This window comes from Equus asinus, chromosome 21 (genome assembly GCF_041296235.1).
Source record: "Equus asinus isolate D_3611 breed Donkey chromosome 21, EquAss-T2T_v2, whole genome shotgun sequence".
Lineage (NCBI taxonomy): Eukaryota > Metazoa > Chordata > Mammalia > Perissodactyla > Equidae > Equus > Equus asinus.
The window spans coordinates 88912091-88932292 of record NC_091810.1 but is presented as its reverse complement, the minus strand read 5'-3'; the positions used below and the strand labels follow the sequence as shown (position 1 = coordinate 88932292).

Here is a 20202-nt window from a genome sequence, read left to right as displayed (position 1 = left end):
TTCCTCTTAAAATGAACTAAAAGAAAAAAATAAGTGAAGCTTGCTAGATAGAGGGAGTACAAACTGACGGGGAGTCAGATGGTAATCGTGAGCAGACACACATTTATCCTTCCCAAAGTGCTGCGCGAGAGGATGGCGCAGCAGCCGCCCAGTCCCCTCTGCTTACACTTAGCGGCAGAATGGAGCGTAGTCAGTCATCAGCAACACAAATGCGATGAGAAAAGTTACAGTGATTGAAACGGCATTGGGTTAACAATTTTAACCCAACTATATATTCAAAGAAAGGCAGAGTTCTCTTATTATTTCTGGAAAGGCATTGACATTGAAAGATGAATTTTGGAAGCAAGTTGGACATACATGTACTGACATGTTTACTCCTGTTTTCTGGGTCATAATATAGAGAAGCTTAAAGGCATAATATTTAAAGTTCAAGGACTTGTACCCTCATTGCAGCAACATTTTCCTCAATGTTTCCCTTGCTTATCTACAGCTGGCAATTTTTGTTGCCAGGGCCTGCAACATATATCCCCTCTCCTTCCTCCTGAATCTGGGCCGAAAACACAAGATCCCCTGGAACTTCCAGCACATGATGATGTTTTCAGGTATGTGAACTACATTTGTGTTAGTGCTGCCGGCTTCTCACATTTTCACAGTACATGGAAAACCACAAGGAGACTTAGAGACCTTCTGGGGAAGCATAACTTCTCTTTACCCCATTGTACCCAGCACCGTGCTGATACTCCCTGAGTTCTGAGCAACAGTGGGATTTCTCTTTCCAGAAGGAAAATGAAATTAAAGGGAATCTTGTTGGGATAGCCTCGAGGTACAACATCTGCCAGAAACTGACCTAGAGTAGGTATTGGACTCCCTTCTGACCTATTTCAGATCAGTGTTTCTATCAGGCGATTTGCGTGATCCTTTCACAAATTGCATACTTGAAGGTAAATAGTTTGCAAATGGTGCCATGCTCGTCCGTTGGAATCCCTTCTCCTTGGAATCCCTGTTCCCTCCCTGTGCAAAGCTCCAGGAACTTCTCACGGTCAATACAAAAGCAAATCATATCTAAGTATTCTCAGTTATTAGTGGAGAACACAAGTATTAACTGCACACTCACCAGGTGCTCAGAGCAGTTCTGGGCACGGGTGGATGAAACCAACAAGGTCCCTGCCCTCAAGAAGCTTGTGTTCTACTTGCTTCAGCCACACCTGAGGGCTCCTTTTTCCAGAAGAAAATAAACCAAATGAACTCCCTGACCCTGAATTACTCTGGGCATTGTGGTTTCTTTCTGTTCCATCAGTTTTCCTACCATCGCTGTCCTTATTTGGAGATCTTTCCCCTCACACGCCTGCTCTGAGTGTACACACTTACCTTACACTCAGAGGCAGTGCATTAGATACATGAGAGTAAGACAAACCAACAGAAACACTGCTCTCAGAATAGAGCAAACAAAATTTTGGGTATTCAATGGGATATGGAAGAAGTGAGAGAAACTATCATTTATTGAATATCTACTATCTGCCACTTACTACAGATCAATCCTATGGAGCAGATATTAACCCATTTTTTAGATCGAGAAACTGAGGTTCAGAATCCTAAAGAGATTAAGTGACTTGGCCAGGGACCAAAGCATTCCTGAATCCAGGTCTGTGACTCCACCTCAAATCCAACCCAGTTTTTCCAAATCCACATTCTTAGAACTAGTACTAGGAATAAAAGGCTTGTTTCACCTTCAGTTCCATTCTAGCCTGTGCCACCCAGTAAAAGGTGGCAGCTCCTGGGCTGAGAATGAGTAGTTTAACCAAGTAAGGGGAAATGGAGATCCAGAATCAAAAACTGCCCTTCTGTAGGCCTCTGACAGTGCTTGCCTCCATTTCCAGACGAGCTAGAGCGAGGGAGCATCATAAAGAGGTTCAGCAGGACTGACAGGCGATCTTTGACTTAGAACAGCGATGAACCTTGGCAATGAGTTGAATTCTATTAAGAGAAAGCAAAGGGCAAGTTGGATCACTTATAAATAGGAAGTCAGCATTGGGTTGCATTTTTGCAAAGCATTTCTGGGAGCTGGAAAGTACTTTTCCTTCTTTTCCGTCAAAACATCAGTAGTTTTACTCTGGAGAATAGTGGCTTATTTTTTAAACTTGCGTGTTATATTTTAAACAATGCTTTATTTCACAAAGAGTACATTGAGGAAAGCGTAAGGTTTTAGACAGCCATGTTGGGATGTGAAGTGTCTGCCCAAATGGCCACCTGGCTTGATGGCTTCTCCAGAGTCTCGCACCATCTGTGTTTGCTTAGCTGTGGGATTAGAGCTGCATTAACAACTGAGGCCAGCAATACGGTGCGTATGGCCAGGGGGCATGAGGAGGCCCAGAATTTGGTAATATCTTTATGATATTCCAAAGCAGGGAGTCAGCAAACTGTGGCCTTTGAACCAAGTCTAGCCTGCGCCAATTTTGTGAATAAAGTTGGAACATGGCTACACCCGTTTGTTTACATATTGTCTGTGGCTGCTCTTACACTAAAAAGGCAGGGTTGAGTTGTTGGAACAGAAACCGTATAGTCCACAAAACCTAAAATATTTACTATTTGGCCCTGTTCTAAAGCATTTTCACCTTCTAGAAGGAACACAAAAACCCCATCATATTAGTGAGGTTGACATTATTAGTTTCATTTGGGGGAATGCCAATCAGCTAGTTCCTATCATTAAAAAGACCATCATGCTAGGGGCTGGCCCCGTGGCCGAGTGGTTAAGTTTGCGCGCTCTGCTGCAGGCGGCCCAGTGTTTCATTGGTTCGAATCCTGGGTGCGGACACGGCACTGCTCATCGAACCATGCTGAGGCAGCGTCCCACATGCCACAACTAGAAGGACCCACAATGAAGAATATACAACTATGTACTGGGGGGCTTTGGGGAGAAAAAGGAAAAAAAATTAAAATCTTTAAAAAAAAAAAAACAGACCATCATGCTAAATTTTCAGGATACCTACATACATTCGATTCTGACATCCAGAGAACAACATCCCTTATCTTCCATACTTAGCATTCATGTCATCTGCCAGACATTGAGCCAGTCACTGTCAGCAGTTCAGCAGCTTGACCTCAAGGATTTCAGTCATCTTGGGCCAAAGTGGGCTTGTTTTTATAAGTTTGACTGGATTTTTGTTTTGTTCACTTTTCACATTGAAATGAATCTAACAACAAAGGGATTGGGTTACTTCCTTATATTTTTAATGCCATTTTTATTATGAAATAACAATATTGATGATAGTCTCCGGTATGATGGAAAGAACATTGGATTTTCCACTAAAAAGCTGTCTTCTTAGCTGTAAAATGAGGAGCTTGCAATCTTATATGATTACATAGGAGAATCATAGATGTTCAACTCAAAAGTCACTTTCCACCTAAGACCTTTCATGAGCAATGTTTAGAGACTCACAGCCAGGCCAAGGTAGGATAAGCATTATTGGTCTCTTTTTGCAAATTAAAAAAGAGAGACATGGAGAGGTTGGGTATCTTGCTCACAATCTCACAACGAATTAGAGATAATATTGAGACTTGAACCCAAGCCTCTTGACTTTGAATTTAGAGCCTTCTCACCCACATAACACTACTTCAGATTTACCCTCAAGGTCATGAAAACACAAGTTAAATCAAAACCATGCCCTTGTTAACCCAGGCCAATCCTAGCATGTCTAACAGGTCCCTCATGCAAACCCAACCCCCATCCAGTTCACAGCAAACCAACATCTGGGCCACACCCCTCCCAGCCAGCGGTTCAGGTTCTCCACTGCACCCACTGACCCCCATCACAGTGTGGGAAGGATCAGATGAGTTCACCACATGCAGGGCAGTATTTTTCTACAAGAGAACGCTCCAGACTCAGCTTTGTTTTCCTACATGAATTCTGATAAGCTGTACCACACTTGGGACCTAAAATTTTAAATGTATTTGGCAGGAAATAAAGAATTTAAAAGGCCAACTTAAGGTAACATAAGCCAGAGGAGGAGATGAGGAAGCAGATCAAATAACACCCTGTCTAGCCTTTTCTGGGTGTATGAGAAAAACACCTGCTGAAACCAGAAGAAAAAGCCAGTCCCTTTAAAGAATATTTGCTTTATAATATAGTCTAATGTTCTTGATTATGCCTGGAGGGGCTTTGGCCATCCACTAAGAAGGATGACCTCAGTAGCTCCCTGGCGGAATCTAGTTGTCCATGCTTCACAATAAATTTAGATGGAGCCTTTCTCTACTTAGCTCAAAACGTGTTTCAGAGTCCTTCAGAGAAGGTAAACAATCATGACCCTCTATCTAAAATGGGAGTGTGAGTTTATTTACACATTCACTCATGCACAGTCATCTAGCTGTTCATTCAGCAGACATTCATTGACACACTCTCTTAGGTAGGTATTTGGGTGAAAAAGACAAAGATGGGGGCCCTGCTTTTAAGAGGCTTGCAGCCTAAGAGAGAGAACTAGACTTTGGCCAAAGCTCAGTTCACTAAGACTGTGCACCTCAGGTGGTTCAAAGGTCAGTCGAATAAGAACCAGAACTTTCTATCTTAGTCAATTACACCTACCACTTGATCAATCCTTTTCCATCATCTTTGCTCTCCCTTTATGCAAGCCCTTTTGGCACTGGACAGAAGAGCTGCTGATGCCTTCCAAGCATAAGTGGATTCACTAGTAAAGTTAATGACACTTAAGCTTCAGGCTCCCTCCCCTACAGGGGCCCCTTCCCGAATCCCAAGAGGAGCCCTAGCGGTGTGTTCTGATGGTGTATGAGGTTTGTAAAAGATATTTTTTGTATTATTTTTCTTAAAGAGGTCCCCCAAAATCTGTAAGTTTTTTAGGCCTCACAAAACCTGAATCAGACCTGTCTCCAAATCTGGATGCACCGGGGGGTGAAAGTTTGTGAAGGGACGCAGCTGCTTGGAACTCATCTCCAGGCAGTGAGCAGGCCTGGCCTGAGCACTGAATCAGCGCTGGGAGCTGGGCGGACGGCTCTGGTTCTTCAGTGTTTTTGAGTAAAGCTCGCATTGTTCACGGATGGCCCCACTGCCACCGCCCCCACCCTCTGCCCCTGCCTCCACCTTTTGCCTCTAAAACCAATTAAACTTAGTGAAGCAACTTTCAGGACCCAGATCGAATTTCTCACCTAGCACAGACCCTACTCCATTCATTTTGTATGGACCGGTAATCTACACACACGAAGCCTTGGAACCTGAAAATGTGGAAGGGTCTTGAGGTCAGGAGTAGTGGTCTCTCTGTCTTCTCTGTCCTAAGAAGTTTTTAATAATGCAAATTCTGTTTTTGGTAGCTAGGTTGCAGTGAAGAGTCAATGGGAAGTTAGCCCTGAGACAGTTTTAAGACCTTCTTTAAATTCAAGGCCAGAGTTGGGAACTGCTCCGGTGTATCATGTGTCACCGGGCACAAAGGGCTTAAGAGGAACGCTGAGCTCCCCTGAAACAGCTTCTGTTGCTCTGAGCACAGCCCTGGTTAATGGCAGGAGGGAGCTGCCCCACCCCGGCTCTCAGTTCCCGTGAAAGCGGGGAGGCAGAGCTCTGTAGTTTAAATTCCAGGAGGAGATGTGCTCCGCACAAATGAGTTTTCCCATTGGTGTGGTGCATATTACAAAGATCAGGCCTCTTGTTTTAATTCAAACCCATGTGCTGCAATTTTTATTTAATTTAAAACTAAACAAGAGCCAGGAGTTGCTGGAAGGAGGGGAAATGCCAAGCCCAGTTGAGCCCTGGCAGCTTTCCTAAAATCACTGTGACTTGGGGACGGTGCCCTCCTGGGCTACAGAGCCTCTGTGCAGAGCGGCTGCGTGGATCTGGACATGAGGGAGCCCCAGAAGCACCTGGGTAGGTTGAAGGAGCCTGACGATATGTCAGAGAATATGCTCCTCCAATTTGCCCATTTCTTCTGCACTTTGAAGAGACATTGAAATGTCCTATCGCATAAACTAGGAAGAGTTCTAACCAGGAAACTGTGAGCACAGTGTACAGATATGCTGTAAAACGTCATCCATGGGCTCACACAGCCATCAAGACAACAGCACCCGGTGTCTCCAGGGTTTGCCGCTGATTTGATCACCCACTGCCACTCAGCACTCAAGTAGCTGCCAGCACCAAAGGACTAAGAGAAAGACGTGGAAGAAAAACTTTAAGAAAATTTTTCCATTAGCATTCATTTTTTCTCCTCCATGGTGGAAAAAACTGCCATTATTATTCAAGTCTTTGAGGAACAGTATGTTCTGTGGCTCATGGAACAGCAGTGTCTATGGAAGGACAATTTAAAGAGCAATTGCTGAGGTGTAAGAGACCACCTTTCTCAGTGTCTTTTTGATGAGCCACCAACCAGGCCATGGTCAGAACTAATTTGAGACTTTGACCCAAAAGTGGCCTTACCCAGCTGACATATCAGTGACAGCCAGGAAGAAAACGTAAATGGAATTCATGAAAGTGAAGAGCAAAGGTCATTATTTTAGCAGTGCTAGGAACAAGAGTCTGTGTCTACGACTACCCAAGCTAATGGAACTCCATTAAGCCACCAGAACTGTCCTATAACAATTACCAGCCACCATGTAAAATGGATACTTCCTTGCTCTCTTAATCTTTGATACCCAAAAGTATGGTCCTCAGACCAGCAGCTTTGGCATCACTTGGGAGCTCCTTGGAAATACTGACTCCAAATCTGTCTTCTAATGAGACCCTCAGTAATTCCTGCACTCATGAAGGTTGGAGAGGCACATCCCAGAACATCATCACAACTCATGGTTTCTGTTCTGAACCTGTCTCTTCAGTCCATTCCTCCCACCACATTCTGTTCTGCCTTCGACCTTCCTGGATGCCAGTCTTGCTCATGTTTTTCCGTTTGCCATCTGATCAGCATAGCAACGTCTACCCAGTTATTGAATTCCTTCCAGTTCCTGAGCATGCTGAGGTCCTTCCCTCTGTTCACTCAGCCTCTCCCTCTGTCCAGAACCCTTTCCACACCTACTCGCCTTCACTCTTTCATTCAGCTAATTCTTTTTTTCTTCAGATCTTGGCTTAGACGTCACTTCCTGTAGGAAACCTTAGTAACCCCTCAAGTCTTGGTTGGTCTCTCTCATCTGTTTCCATAGCACCCAATACTTCTCCTCTCCTAGTACCCAGCACATTCTACCACGATTTTTGGTTTGGTTGCCTGTGTGCCCCTATAGATCGGGAACTGCATGAGGCCAAATGCTTATCTATTTGGTTCCCTCTGTACCTCAGCACCCAGCACACTACTTGAAACTGAGTAGCATTCCACAAATAATTGGTGGATGAATAGGCAAATAAATGAATGACCTACAACATTGCCTACTCAACTAAAATTGTACATTTCACTAAAATGCCACTTTTGAACAATCCATTCCTGTTTTATCAGCCCTGGGAATTTCCAGTTCCAGAATCAGCCCCAGAGGCAGCTCTCGGACCAAGCTTGCCTGGCTCCACCAGTGGGAGCTAAGCAACAAGAATTTTAAGGAAAGAGATCAACAAATAAAACCTTTTCTTTTTTAAATGAAAGAAAATATCTTTCACCTACTCACTTCTGGCTGAAAAACCTTTCCCTGATTGTTGATAGCAGTAAACATTGTTAACACTTCCTCAGAAGCAGCATTTGGATCTGAGAATATTTTTCAAAGCTTTGCTTGCTTGTGTTTGGGGATTGCGTTTGTTTTCCAATTAAAAACGTGAGATCTCGTTAAAATCACTGGGACTTTTACATGAGCCAGGTGATTTGAGTCAAGAATCAGGTTGAACCTAACTTCAGCCTAGGAAAAAGGCTTCTTTAAACATATATACAAGGGTTGTCTGAGAGTCTGAGGCCCCTATGCAACAGGACTCTTTCCTTCTCTCTCCCCTTGTTGTTACTTCCAGAGAGAAAGCCAGCCTACATGATGCCATCATGCTGTTAAGCATTTCTTGCCAGGCCTACCTCTTCACAGCCTCCTCACCCAGAGTCCAGAGTTCTCTCACCCTCCCGTGCTACATACCCCTCCTGCCCTGGACACATCTTGTGCAATTACTTAGGCCACTATCTCTTCCTTACCAGGACAAGACCAATAATCCACTAAGGCAGCACAGGCTCAGCACTCTTTCTCTGTTAGAGGAGATGAACTTCCACCGAGCCCCCTTCTCTTTTACGTAGTACCCACTGTGGCCTGGGACAGGCATTAGTGAGCAAAATGACCAACTGGAGTGTATCTTCTGAGGTCTTCAAATGGGACAGGGTTGACCAGCTTATGCAGAAAATGAGTCATGACAATGTTTTAACCAGTGTGTCAAGCAGTCACAGAAAAAGTCATCTGGAATAATGAATAACCATGAGCAGCACTCCTGTGACAAAGTGGACAGGCATAGTAGGCCCATGTGAAGTGCAGATCCCCCTTAAGTTCTCACCGTTTCAAGCGCTGAGAAAGTCTATGTGATTATGATAAATTCACAACATCCAAGAACTAGCTCAGAACTGCGGCCAGCCCCATAGAGTTGTATTATTAGGTCAAAACATTATCATTCTTCACTTAGCTGCAAAATAAATTGACAATAACAATTACTGGCTCTTCCATTTTTAAGCAGCAAATTAGGTTCTGCTATTTGGCACACCACGGTATTTTCTAAATAGGAGCTACTGTTTTGGTGAAGTGCAGGGAGCCAGGGTTTGAGGCAGGCTGTGCTCCGTGGAGCAATGTGGTTAACCCTCTCCAGACCTTAGCTCCTTTGGCTGTAAAATGGGAACAGTAATATTTACCTTAGGTGGGCAATGTTGAAACCCAACTGGAAAGTGTATGTACAATGCCCAGCACAGGGACTGCCGCCCAGGAAACACGCAGTGGCTGGGGAGTTTCCATCACTTCCTTTAACCCCACAGATGAGACGCCATTAGTGCTCCACAGAAACACAAACTCCCAACTACTCGCGGGATAACCTCCTATCACAGACTGAGGTTTCACTCCAAAGATTTGACTGTCAAATAGCTGGCGAGGACACAGTCTGAGGCCAATGCTAAGGCTAGTGACGTATCAGTGGAAGACAAGACCAAAGCTCCTCCCCGCCCTTCATTTAGGGACAGTTGTTGATATTCTACTTTTAGTCAGTGACTTACTCCTGGCACTGATAGATGAATTGAAATGTAACACTAAACACTAGTTTTTATGAGGAAAATATATTGTAGCCCTCTCTGGGACATGTTGACACGTGCAAAATGTCATTATCTACTTAGACATTTGCTGAGTGTGAGAAAGTGGCAAGACCTTATAGATGACCTGATCATCCTATGTAGTGAGGGAGTGCAGCCAACAAGAGCTTGACAGCCCCTGAGAGACCCTGAGTCATGAAGGGAGACAATCCAGAATGCTTGTCACCTCTCCCATATTTCAATGACATGGTCCTAGGATACAGAAAAATAAATAATTTTATCATTTAATTAAGGAATTTTCCAAGTATGCTTTGGTTTTTCAGGCTGTCCAGAGTGTCACAGATATCACGACTATCTGATTGATAGTTTTAACCAAATTAACATGTCCACTGAGGCTAACAAATGGTCTGCATTATTTTTCCCCATTTTCTGCCTGAATTTGCCTACTAATTGCTTGCTTGTTTGGGTATTTTGTAGACATAACCTTAGAAAACTATCAACACATGTGAACCAAGTTCCAAAAATAAGTCTGTCTGTGCCAGGCACAAATCCCTCTAATTCTGCCCTCAGGTTCTGTGGAGAGAGTTCAAAAGAAGTCAATAAGATTGACTCAAGTAAGTTATATGTGCAAATGAGCAAGAAGCAGTTACATTAAACAATGCCCTGTGCTAAATTTCCATAGGGCCATTAAATAATTTAGGACATATCAGCATTATTAGCCCTGATATATTGGGGAAGTTCAAATGCTGTTTGGGCAGCCAAGCCCTCCACAGACGGACCAAACCTCCACGAGTGGGGTTGGGTTGCAGGCCCACTGCCCAGCCTCCATGACTGCCTGGACGGCTCTTCCAAAAGCACGGGAACTTCTAGAGACCCGTGGTTCCACCTGAGGGCAGAGGGAGACACCGGGGCAGGTGCCCAGCCTGTGAATGACAACCTCGCCCACGCTTTACAGGACCCTCCGCCCCACTCGCCACTCACTTCCCTCGGTGCCTGAAAAATGTCACTGGACCTCGCTGGAGCTGTTTTAAATCCCGCAAGTAAACGTGAGAGCAGGCATGTTAAGAAGTACTTTAAACGCACGCCCTTCAGGAGGATTGTGTGCTCCCCTTCCTCAACAGATTTCTTCCTTCCCATTGTTTTCTATTGTTTTCTTCCTGGCAGGAAGCTCATTTTGGCTGCGTGAGGAAATGGGAGTTCTTACAGGAGAGTCAAAAACCGATCATTTTAGATTAGGGTGGCCTAGGCCTGGGGGGGGGGGCACGTGATGTTAGTGATGTTGGGGAAAGAGAGAGAGAAAAGGCACAGAAAGAGTTGGGGAGGAGAAGCAAAAGGCAAAACATCTATTTCAAATCGTTGCTTCAGAAGGATCTTCTGTCTAGAAAGGGGGAAGAAAATTGTCTTCTTTGCATCTTTCCCAAAAACTCTGATTCTTAAGATAACTATGATTTTTAATCTTTTGATGGATTAAATATTCAATCGAGAGAGGAAACACAGATTGATAACCAGCCACACCATTTACTCTGTAAGTTGGCCACCCCATCCCTCCTAGCCCCTATGTCCTCATCTGTTCAAAAAGTATTCAGTGATTCTACAGAGACACACAGGGGAGAGAGATGTGGGTGGGAAGGGTAGGCAGAGGTAGGGCTGAAGTAGTCTTCCGAAGCCTAAGCTGCTGGAACACACTGACTCCCAAAATTCAGTGGTTGAACCACAGTGGTGAATCCTCTCAGGCTCACGTCACAGGCCAGGGTTAGTATTAACATGGGGGCAGGGGAAACGCCTCTCCTCCAGATGGAGACTCAGACGTCTTCCGCTTGTGGAGTCGTAATTCCCTAAGTCAAGTGTTCTAAAAGTGTGGTCCCTGGATCAGCAGTATCAGCACCACCTGCGAACTTGTCAGAAATGCAAATTCTTAGGTCGCACCACAGACCCACTGAATCAGATGCTCTGGGAGTGGAGCCAAGCAGTCTGAGGTTGAATAAGTCCTCCAGGTGATTCTGATGTAGCTAAAGTTTGCCAACCTCTGCTACAGCGGTTCCTCAGGATTTAGAACCAGCTGGTGAAAGGGGAAGGAGAGTCTGGGGTAGGAACAGCTGCTTCTTAAAGGCCTTGGCCCAGGAATGACATGCATCACTTCTGCTCTCATTTTACTGGTGAGAACCAGCCATATGGTTATACGCAGCTGCAAGAGATGCCAGGAAATGCAGTTTATGCAGTTATGGGAGCATACCATGGATGATAAGGACAAGTTCTGATGGACAGATAGCCATCTTTGCCAAAATAGCCCTCTGCAGTGGGACATTATCACCATTTGTAACATTGCTCCTATGGGAATGAACAATCCACTGTCTAACCTAGGGTTTCTCAACCCCAGCAACTTGACATTTTGGACCAGATCATTCTTTTCTGTGGGAGCTGTCTTGTACATTGTAGCATGGTTAACAGCACCCCTGGTCTGTACCCACTTGGTTAACAGTAGTGCCCACCCCCACCTCACCCCAGGTGTGGACAACCACAGATGTCTCCAGACATTGCCAAATATTCCATGGGGGGAAAAATCACCCAAGTTGAGAACGGCTGGTCTGAAGAGAAAACGTGTTAAGTTGACCTTTGGAACACAATCTGGCCATAAGTTGGGTGCTGCTCATATAATGTTGACTTCATGTGATCTCTCTTAGCCTTTCTTCTGAAGCCCTCTGTTGAAGATTTCAGCTAGTGGCAAGGATTATTCCACAGTTCACTACCATATCCACCTTACCCATATAAAAATAAACTTCCAATGCCAGAGGCATCTATGCATGTTGACTCGGAGCCGTGACAGAGCTAATCCTATTTACAATTACCCTTCCTGGCTGCCCAAGGCCTCCAGAAACAAACTTCATTTTATGTAAAAATATACTGAAGTTATGTCGCATTGATTCTCAGTGGCCTTAAACTTAATGATTCAAATTCAGGAAGAGAAGTGAAGGAAAGAAAGCTCTGCTTGTCTAACACAGACTTAGTTTCCAGAAAAAACTCAACTTATTTTTGAATGCAGAAGGCTTTTCTACTGAAACAATCTGTTGGCTTCGTTTCCATGTGATAAAGTGATGTTGAACTGAAAATGGAACGGTGTAGCAAGGTTGTACTATCCTGGAATTTTATTTGGAAACCAGACTGACGTTTTTGCTGAAAGTAGTTACCCTTCGCAAGGTCATCTGACTTCAGCAGGGGGTAAAGGTAATACATAATTCAATTGCAGACCCAACCAGGGTCTGATTTATCAGATTAATAAGAATGTGCTAAATCTTTGAAATCAATCCTCTTACAGTACTTGAAGTGAAAGGAAAAAAGGGATTGCAATGGATTATATCCCAAATGGAAAGCAAGGAAGCAAAATAACTCATCTAAGGGACATTACTCTTAAAGGATGGGTCAGTTTCTCAGGGACATTTCTGCATGCCTGTCCACCTACTGCTCATTTTCTTTCAGGGTCCAGTTGTGTTTCAAATGCAAAACATGACCTTTCCCTCATCCGTTCACCATGCATTCATCCAGTGCTTGGAGAGCGCCTGCCCCATGAGAGGCTCCATTCTCACCGAGCTCGCTTTCTTGTGAAGCGACACAGATGTTAAACATTAAAAAATAAACATGATAATTTCAGTGGTGATAAGTGCAATAAAAAACATACAAAAAAGACCTGGGTGAAAGTGGCGGGCACTTGGACGGCGTGATCAGGGCAGCCTTCCCGAGGACTCATGTGATGAGGCACAGCGGGCCGAGGGGCAGCCTGGGAGGAGCGCTGGAGGTGGGAGGAGCAGACCTTCAAAGGCCTTGAGGAGAAACAAAGTTGATTTACAGTAAAGTTTATCTTCCTACACTTTTCCAGCTCCAAACCTTACCCCCATCTTCCCACTCTCTCCAGTAAAATGACTCTACCCTCTCCTCTGAACTCCTGACTCTCGGATCCAAACACCCACTCAGTCTAACAGGCATCTTGGAATTCCCACGGCCAGAGCATAAGCCTTGATCTCCCCCATACACCCAAACATGCTGTTCCCATGGTTTCCCCCAATTCTTCCAGTTGCTCAGGCCATAAGTTTTTAGAATTCTCTCTTCTTCTCATACCCCTCGTCCAACCCAACAGCAAATATCGTCGACCTTTGGCATTATTCCAGCACCCACCATGCTACCAACCTCGTCTGACCCACTTTCACTTCTTGCCTGGACTAATGCAGCAGCCTCCTCACTGACCTCCTACCTCCAGCCTGGAAATCTGTTTTTCATAGCAGCACCAGAGTGGTCCTTTTAAGCGTAAAATAGATCCTATCACTACCCAGCCAAAACCTTCCTAAAGTTTTCCATCTCAAAACAAAATTCAAAAGCCTTGCTATTCAAGAGCCCAACATGATCTGGCTCTGTCACCTCTTCAGCATTATCTCCTTCCAATTCCCCCCGCCCCGACATTCACTCCATTCCAGCCACACCAGCCCCTTCGTTGCTCCTTGAACATGCCAGGTACATCCTTGCCTCAGGGCCTTTGCATTTACTCTTCCCGAAGCCTGGAATGCTTTTCTTCCAGATACACACACATGGCCTCTCCCTCATTTTATTAGAGTCTCTGCTCAAATGTCAGTTAACCAGAGTGGCTTTCCTAACCACCCTAAACACCACCACCCCTCACCTAAGTACATTCTCTATCTTCTTACTCTACTTTGGTTTTCTTCATAGCACCTGACATAGTGTATATATGCATATGTGTGTGTGTATTTTTTCATTTTCAACTAATCTGGAAGCTCGTTTAAGGCAGAGACTATCTCTTGTTTACTGCTGTCCCTTGGAGCCTGAATAAATAAAGCAATGAATGAATGAATACCTGATTACCACGTCATAGCTAGGGAGTCTGAAACCACTGCAATCATTCAACTTAAAAGCATTTGCGGAGTTTCATGTTTTGGGTACTACGAGAGATATAAGAACTGTGTTAGGAAGATGTAATTGCAGACTTTTACAAGATTAAGAATCGAGGGAAAAGAACAGATCACATTAAACTACTGCTTGATCTCAGACTATCATTTAATAATACCAGTGGCATGAGCAAAATGTTTTATGGGATTTCTAAGAAAGAGAGAACAACATGGACCAGAGTATTTTGGGAAAACTTCACGGAGGTGGAATAGAGACAGAAAGAAGTGAAACAAGGGGTTAACAGTGGGGTCACAGCACAGAGGCAAGGATAACAATCGTTTACAGGAAGAGAGAAGACCACCTGTTGGTGTGAAACATACACAGAGGAGCAGGGGAGGTAAATGGGAAGAGTGGGGTGAGGGTCGATGGAATGGTTTCTATGGGCCGTGGGAAGCCACTTATGGTTGCTGGGTGGGATCACAACCTCATAAAGATAGGTTTGGAGGAAACTGTCCAGAGGGACATGGAGAATCTGGAAGGAGGAGAGGCTGGAGGCTGTGAGGCCAAGAGACCAGAGGGTTGGTCAGGGCACAGCCAGGGTGTGAGGTGATGAGCCTTGGACCAGGTTGGCAGAGTGGGGAGTGAGGGAGCCTCAGCTATGATCCAGCTCCTTCTCTGCTGAATCCAAATCTCTAGAGTCAGGGCGCTAACATGAATGACCACGTGTATTTTTAAGTTCCACAGCTGATTCTAATGTGCACTTCTAGTTAAAGACCATAAGTCTAATCTTAAAACCTCCATTTGGAGATGAGACAACGCAGATCCAGATGTGGCAAGCTGCTTATGATCATGCAACCCGTCTGGGGCATGTCTGGGACCAGAAGCCAAGTCTCCTGACTCTCAATATAAGGCTTTAGGGGTCTCAATAAATAATAAAAAGGGCAGAAGCTGAACTTGCAGAAACAATTACTCATCCATTCCATTGGCTGAGTATCAATCACTTTTCTACATGTAATCTAGAATCATGAAGAATCAGAACATTCACCCATTCATTGATTTACAAATCAACAAATATTTATTGGGCGCCCATTATGGGCTTGGCTGCTCTAGGTGTTACAGATAAACAAAGCACCAGCCAGTCACAGTGTCATGTCTTAAGTCCCCTGATAGGGCAAGCACAGGTTGTCCTAGGAAGATGTTAGCCCGACCCAGGCCCAGACCTCAGAGGGGACTTGTAGAGAAATCAGTGGCACACCTGAGCTCTGAAGATCAGTTGGAATTAGGTGAAGTCTGTGTGAGGGTTATAGGAAAAAGAATGGAGAGAATTTGGGTGGGAGAAATGATTCAGGTACAGAAAACCACGTATACAAAGACCTCTTTTACCCCTGCACTGATTTCAGTGCCGTAAACACTGCACATCTTTGACAATGGTCTTGATCTGGGCCCTCAGGAGGTTTAGCAATCTTACCTTTTGCTTCATCAGTCGATGCATGCAAAGCACACTCTTTACACCTCTAATACGCCTTATCACAGTCTACCTGTTAAGAGAATCGTTTTTGTAGGAACGTGAGCCCTGGAATAGAGGAGCCAAACTTCATCATTGCCTTCCCACTGTGTCTTGGGTAGTCTGTAGCACATAGTGAGTGCTCAATAAATGTTTGGGTTTTGACTATTGCTTTATACTTTCAATAAAAATGTCCTAGGGGATCCTTATATTCCTGTGATTTAAATGTAACTGTATCTTACCCTCACCCATTCAGAACACATTTGCAAATTTATAACAGATTAAGTTTCACTTTTGCTCTTTAAAGATAAACAGGAAGCTGCACATTTTATGCAGCAGGGGTCCTTGCTAGAAAGATTGCCTTGGTTCAATAGTCTTCTGTTGTTGTGAATAGAACATCAACATAATTAACATAAGAATCCCTTACAGACCAATTTTAAATGAAACCACATTTAATTGCAGGTAATTCTTTTATTCCCCAAGACGATGCTAAATTTCCAACTGAGTCTCTGAAATATATCAAATCTCTGCAAAGTGAACCCATCTAAAATGAAATGGTATAGTCTATCAACCCCCAAAAGTATAGAATTATTTCCATTAGTTGGCCAAAGCAAAGAGAAAAAGAAAGGTAAATCCAAAGGGTCAAATTATTCATAAAACAAAACAAAACACAAGTTTTCACAGTGAGTTCTGGATTTCCTGAGTTTCTAAGCAAAATGGTATGTGTTCTTTGGAAATAACGTTTTGTTAAAAGAAACTCCTTACTCAATATCATTTTTTATTTCTAATATTTTGCTGGTAGCCTAAGTAATTTATTTCAATCCTAAAGTCACCTGTTTCCCGAATCCACGGGGTTAAGTAGGTAAGTTTGCACAGAACCTCCACTTAGCAGGTCATCAGTGTGGATTGCCAGGGACTGAATTGTGTCCCCCAAAGTTGTATGTTGAAGCTCTCACCACCCCAGTGTGATGGTATTTGGAGGTGGGGCCTCTGGGAGATCACTAGGTTTAGATAAGGTTCTGAGGGTGGGTCCCCTGTGATAGGATTAGTGCCCTTATATGGAGAGACGGCAAGAAGGCGGCCTTCTGCAAGCCAGGAAGAGAGCCCTCACCAGGACCCAACCATGCTGGCACCCTGATCTTGGACCTCCAGCCTCCAGAACCGTGAGAAAGAAATGTCTGCTGTTGAAGCTGCCCAGTCTATGGCATTTTGTTGTGGCAGACCAAGACACATATGTACTGAAGGAAGCCATCAATGGCCACTGACTTGACAATTGTCCAGGCTCCAAATGTGTGATAAATAACTTTGGAATCATGAAAGATGAGTGAGACACAGCAACAGTTCTTATCTCGAGTTCTAAATTAGCTTCACTTTGTCCACTTAGCAACCTCATCTGTCTCTGTTCCACGTTTCTCCTGCTGCCAGGCCATCCCACATGTGGCGTGTGCCATATGCGCCATATGTGACCAGGGCTATAGACAGAAGATCCTTTCTCCCAAAACCCCCTTTTTCTGTGTTTTTTTTAGGTGGTTATCATATGGAGAAGGTATCCTCTTGTCAACATCTTGGAGTTTGGCCCTAATTAGCAATATTTGTCAACCTGCCACAAGTACAAGGCAGTGGCTGAACTTTTCCTTTTTTCCCCTAGAGATCTCTATATTTCATCTCCTGTAAATATAGAGAGCTTTATAAATAGACTATATATATTTTTAGAAGTCAGAATAACAGATATCTTTTGAATATATTTTTAAGCCAAAAACTGCTCATGTATAGATAATTTAGATTTAAGAGCATAGTTATGCTAGTTTAACATAATAACAACACATTATCAAACGTACTTAGAAAGATAAATGATTGTGTCCTTCCTTGTCCTTGATGCTAACATGAGAGAGTTTACAATAAGTATGAGATGGCAAGTTTTAATTTGTATTCCGGTCTCTATTCTATTCTTTCTCACAAAAACGTGAAGTAAAAAAAAAAAACCTATAAATATTCAATAAAATAAAAATAAATACTTAAAGAGTCCCATCACTGACTACTTCTAATACCCACCACCTAACTTGGAGTAATGCTGTTTTATGGACATTTCTAGCAATGTGAGCTTGAGGAAAAGAGAAAATGAAAAGATCACCTTCTATTTCTAAACTTGTACTGCAATTAAACACTGCCAGGAGCTTTCCCTTGACCTGTAAATTCTCTCCTCAGATCCGGAAGTCTGTTGCAAGACTGTTTCCTTGAGTTTCCATTCCCTAATGACACCATTTGTATTTCCCGGCGAGAACATTGAAATACTCCCCAGTGTTAAGGGCTACGAACATCCCTACTCTCTCGTCCCCAGCTGGGTCTGAACGCATGGACCTCTCTGGTGTGGGACTTTTCTTCTTGAGTACAATCATCTCAAGCCTTCAGAATTTCTGATGTTTAAGAACTTTTTGTTAATATCTACTTCAAATGTTATCTTCTTTATCTTCGGGCCATTTCCTTGTCTACGTGGAGATTTAGAATAATTTCCTTCCTCCATTACATTTTGTTCCTTGAAGGTATTTTATAATCAGAGTGCATTTCCTCTCTCTTTCCTAGGCTTCCTTGTTTCGGGCAAAATATATTAAGTCTCCCTAGTCTAATCCTCTGGATCTTGTGTTACCCCACTTGTCTCTTGTGTATGCTCAGCGTGGAGATAAGAAAGGAGCATTATTTTCTAAGTTGAGAACTCAGGGATAAAAACCAGAGTTGAGACAGTCTTCCTCATCCTATCCGGTATTGAATTCCTAAAATTCTTTTAATGTATGAATACAAATTTATGAATTTAGAAACCTAGATGATACAGTAAATATTATAAAAAGTGGACCATTGAAATTTTATGTATGTCATATAAACCTTCCCATAAAAATAACCAAACCACTACCTCTTTGACTTATACTGGCTGTCATTCTAAATGTTTATATGTCATTACCTGATATAACAGGGCCCGTAAATGTCTTGTACATCTATGTTACCCAAGAGAGACCTTCCACTTGAACGTTTTTACTTTACTGCTTGTGCCCTTATTTACTCTTCTTCAAAGTCTGTATCTCTGTTTTGTTTAACGTCATCATGTTTTGATTTGAAATTTTAGCATTCAATCTTTAATACCTCTTCCTGCAAATATATTTGATATGGAGTCATAAGAATTCTATTAGCGGATTATTATTAAAGAAGAAAAATAAAACATGCAAAAAGCAGGTTTTAACAGGTTAGTTTAGATTATAGACTTTGTAAAGTATTTAGTCAGGCTAGAGTAAGTCTTAAATGTTATTTAATTATTTATTAACTTTCACAGGTGCATAAGCTTGGTTTTCCTTATTGTCTAACATTTGATTTCTTTAAAAAAATTGTGCCCAAAAAGTTTTTTTTTTTGTAGATATAGACAATATTATTCTAAAATTTAGGGGCAGACCTAGAAAAGACATAACAGACCTAGAATAGATATAACAACTTTAAAAATGAAATATAAGAATCACTCTACCTGATATAAAGCCCTACTGTGTATCTGCAGTAATCAAGACAGTGTGTTTTAGAAGAGAGATTGACGCATAGATCGATGGAACAGAGTAAAGAACCCAGGGATAGATCGACACAAATATACCCAAGTGATTTTTGACAAAAGTGCGAAAGCAATTTAACAGAGCAATTAACATCTATAGGCAAAAAAATGAAGCTCAACCTAACCTCACACCTTATACAAAAATTAATTCAAAATGATCGTGGACTTAAATGTAAAATGTAAAGCTAAACAACTTTTAGAAATCATTTTAAAAACATAGGGGAAAATCTTTGGGACCTAGAGCGAAGCAAAGAGTTCTTAGACTTCACTCCAAACACATCATTCATAAAAGGAAAAAAATCAACACATTAGACTTCATTAATAAAAAGCTACAGAGCAGGAGGAAATATTTGCAAACAATGTTTCTGACAAAGGACTATTAGCTAGAATATATAAAGACCTCTCAAAACCAACAATCAAAACTCCAACAATCCAATTAGAAAATGAGATAAAGACATGAAGAGACATTTCACCCAAGAGGGTATAAAGATAACAAGCACATTACAAAATGTTCAGCGCCTTTAGGAAAATGCAAATTAAAATCACAATAAGCTATTACCACACACCTATTAGAATGACTAAAATAAAAAATAGCAACAACACTAAATACTGGTGAGGATGCAGAGAGCTGGATGACTTATATATTGCTAGCGGGAATGTAAAATGGTATAGCCACTCTGGAAAACGTTTGGTAATTTCTTTTAAGAATATGCAAGTACCACAGGAGTCAGTGATTGCACTCCTACGCATTTATCTCAGAGAAATGAAAACTTACAATCACACACAGCAGCCTTATCTGTAACAGCCAAAAATTGGAAACAGCCCAGATGTCCTTCAACAGATGGATGGTTAAACAAACTATGGAACATCCATGCCATGGAATACTACGCAACAATAAAAAGGAACAAACTATTGACACATTCGGCAACTGGGACAAATATCCAGAGAATTATGCTGGGTGAAAAAAGCCAATTCCCAAAGGCTACATACTACATGATTCCATTTATATAAGATTCTCGAAATGGCAAAATTATAGGAATGGAGAATTGCTTAGCGGTTGC

At 42.7% G+C, this 20202-nt stretch overlaps 1 protein-coding gene across 1 annotated transcript in view; it reads left to right on the top strand.

Moving 5' to 3' along the window:
- SLC9A9 (solute carrier family 9 member A9) overlaps positions 1-20202 on the top strand; it is a 511724-nt gene that overhangs the window by 309086 nt on the left and 182436 nt on the right. Inside the window, exon 11 of the mRNA XM_014852057.3 lies at positions 491-602. Coding sequence (XP_014707543.2) covers positions 491-602 — 112 coding nt within the window. The remainder of the gene's footprint in view (positions 1-490; positions 603-20202) is intronic.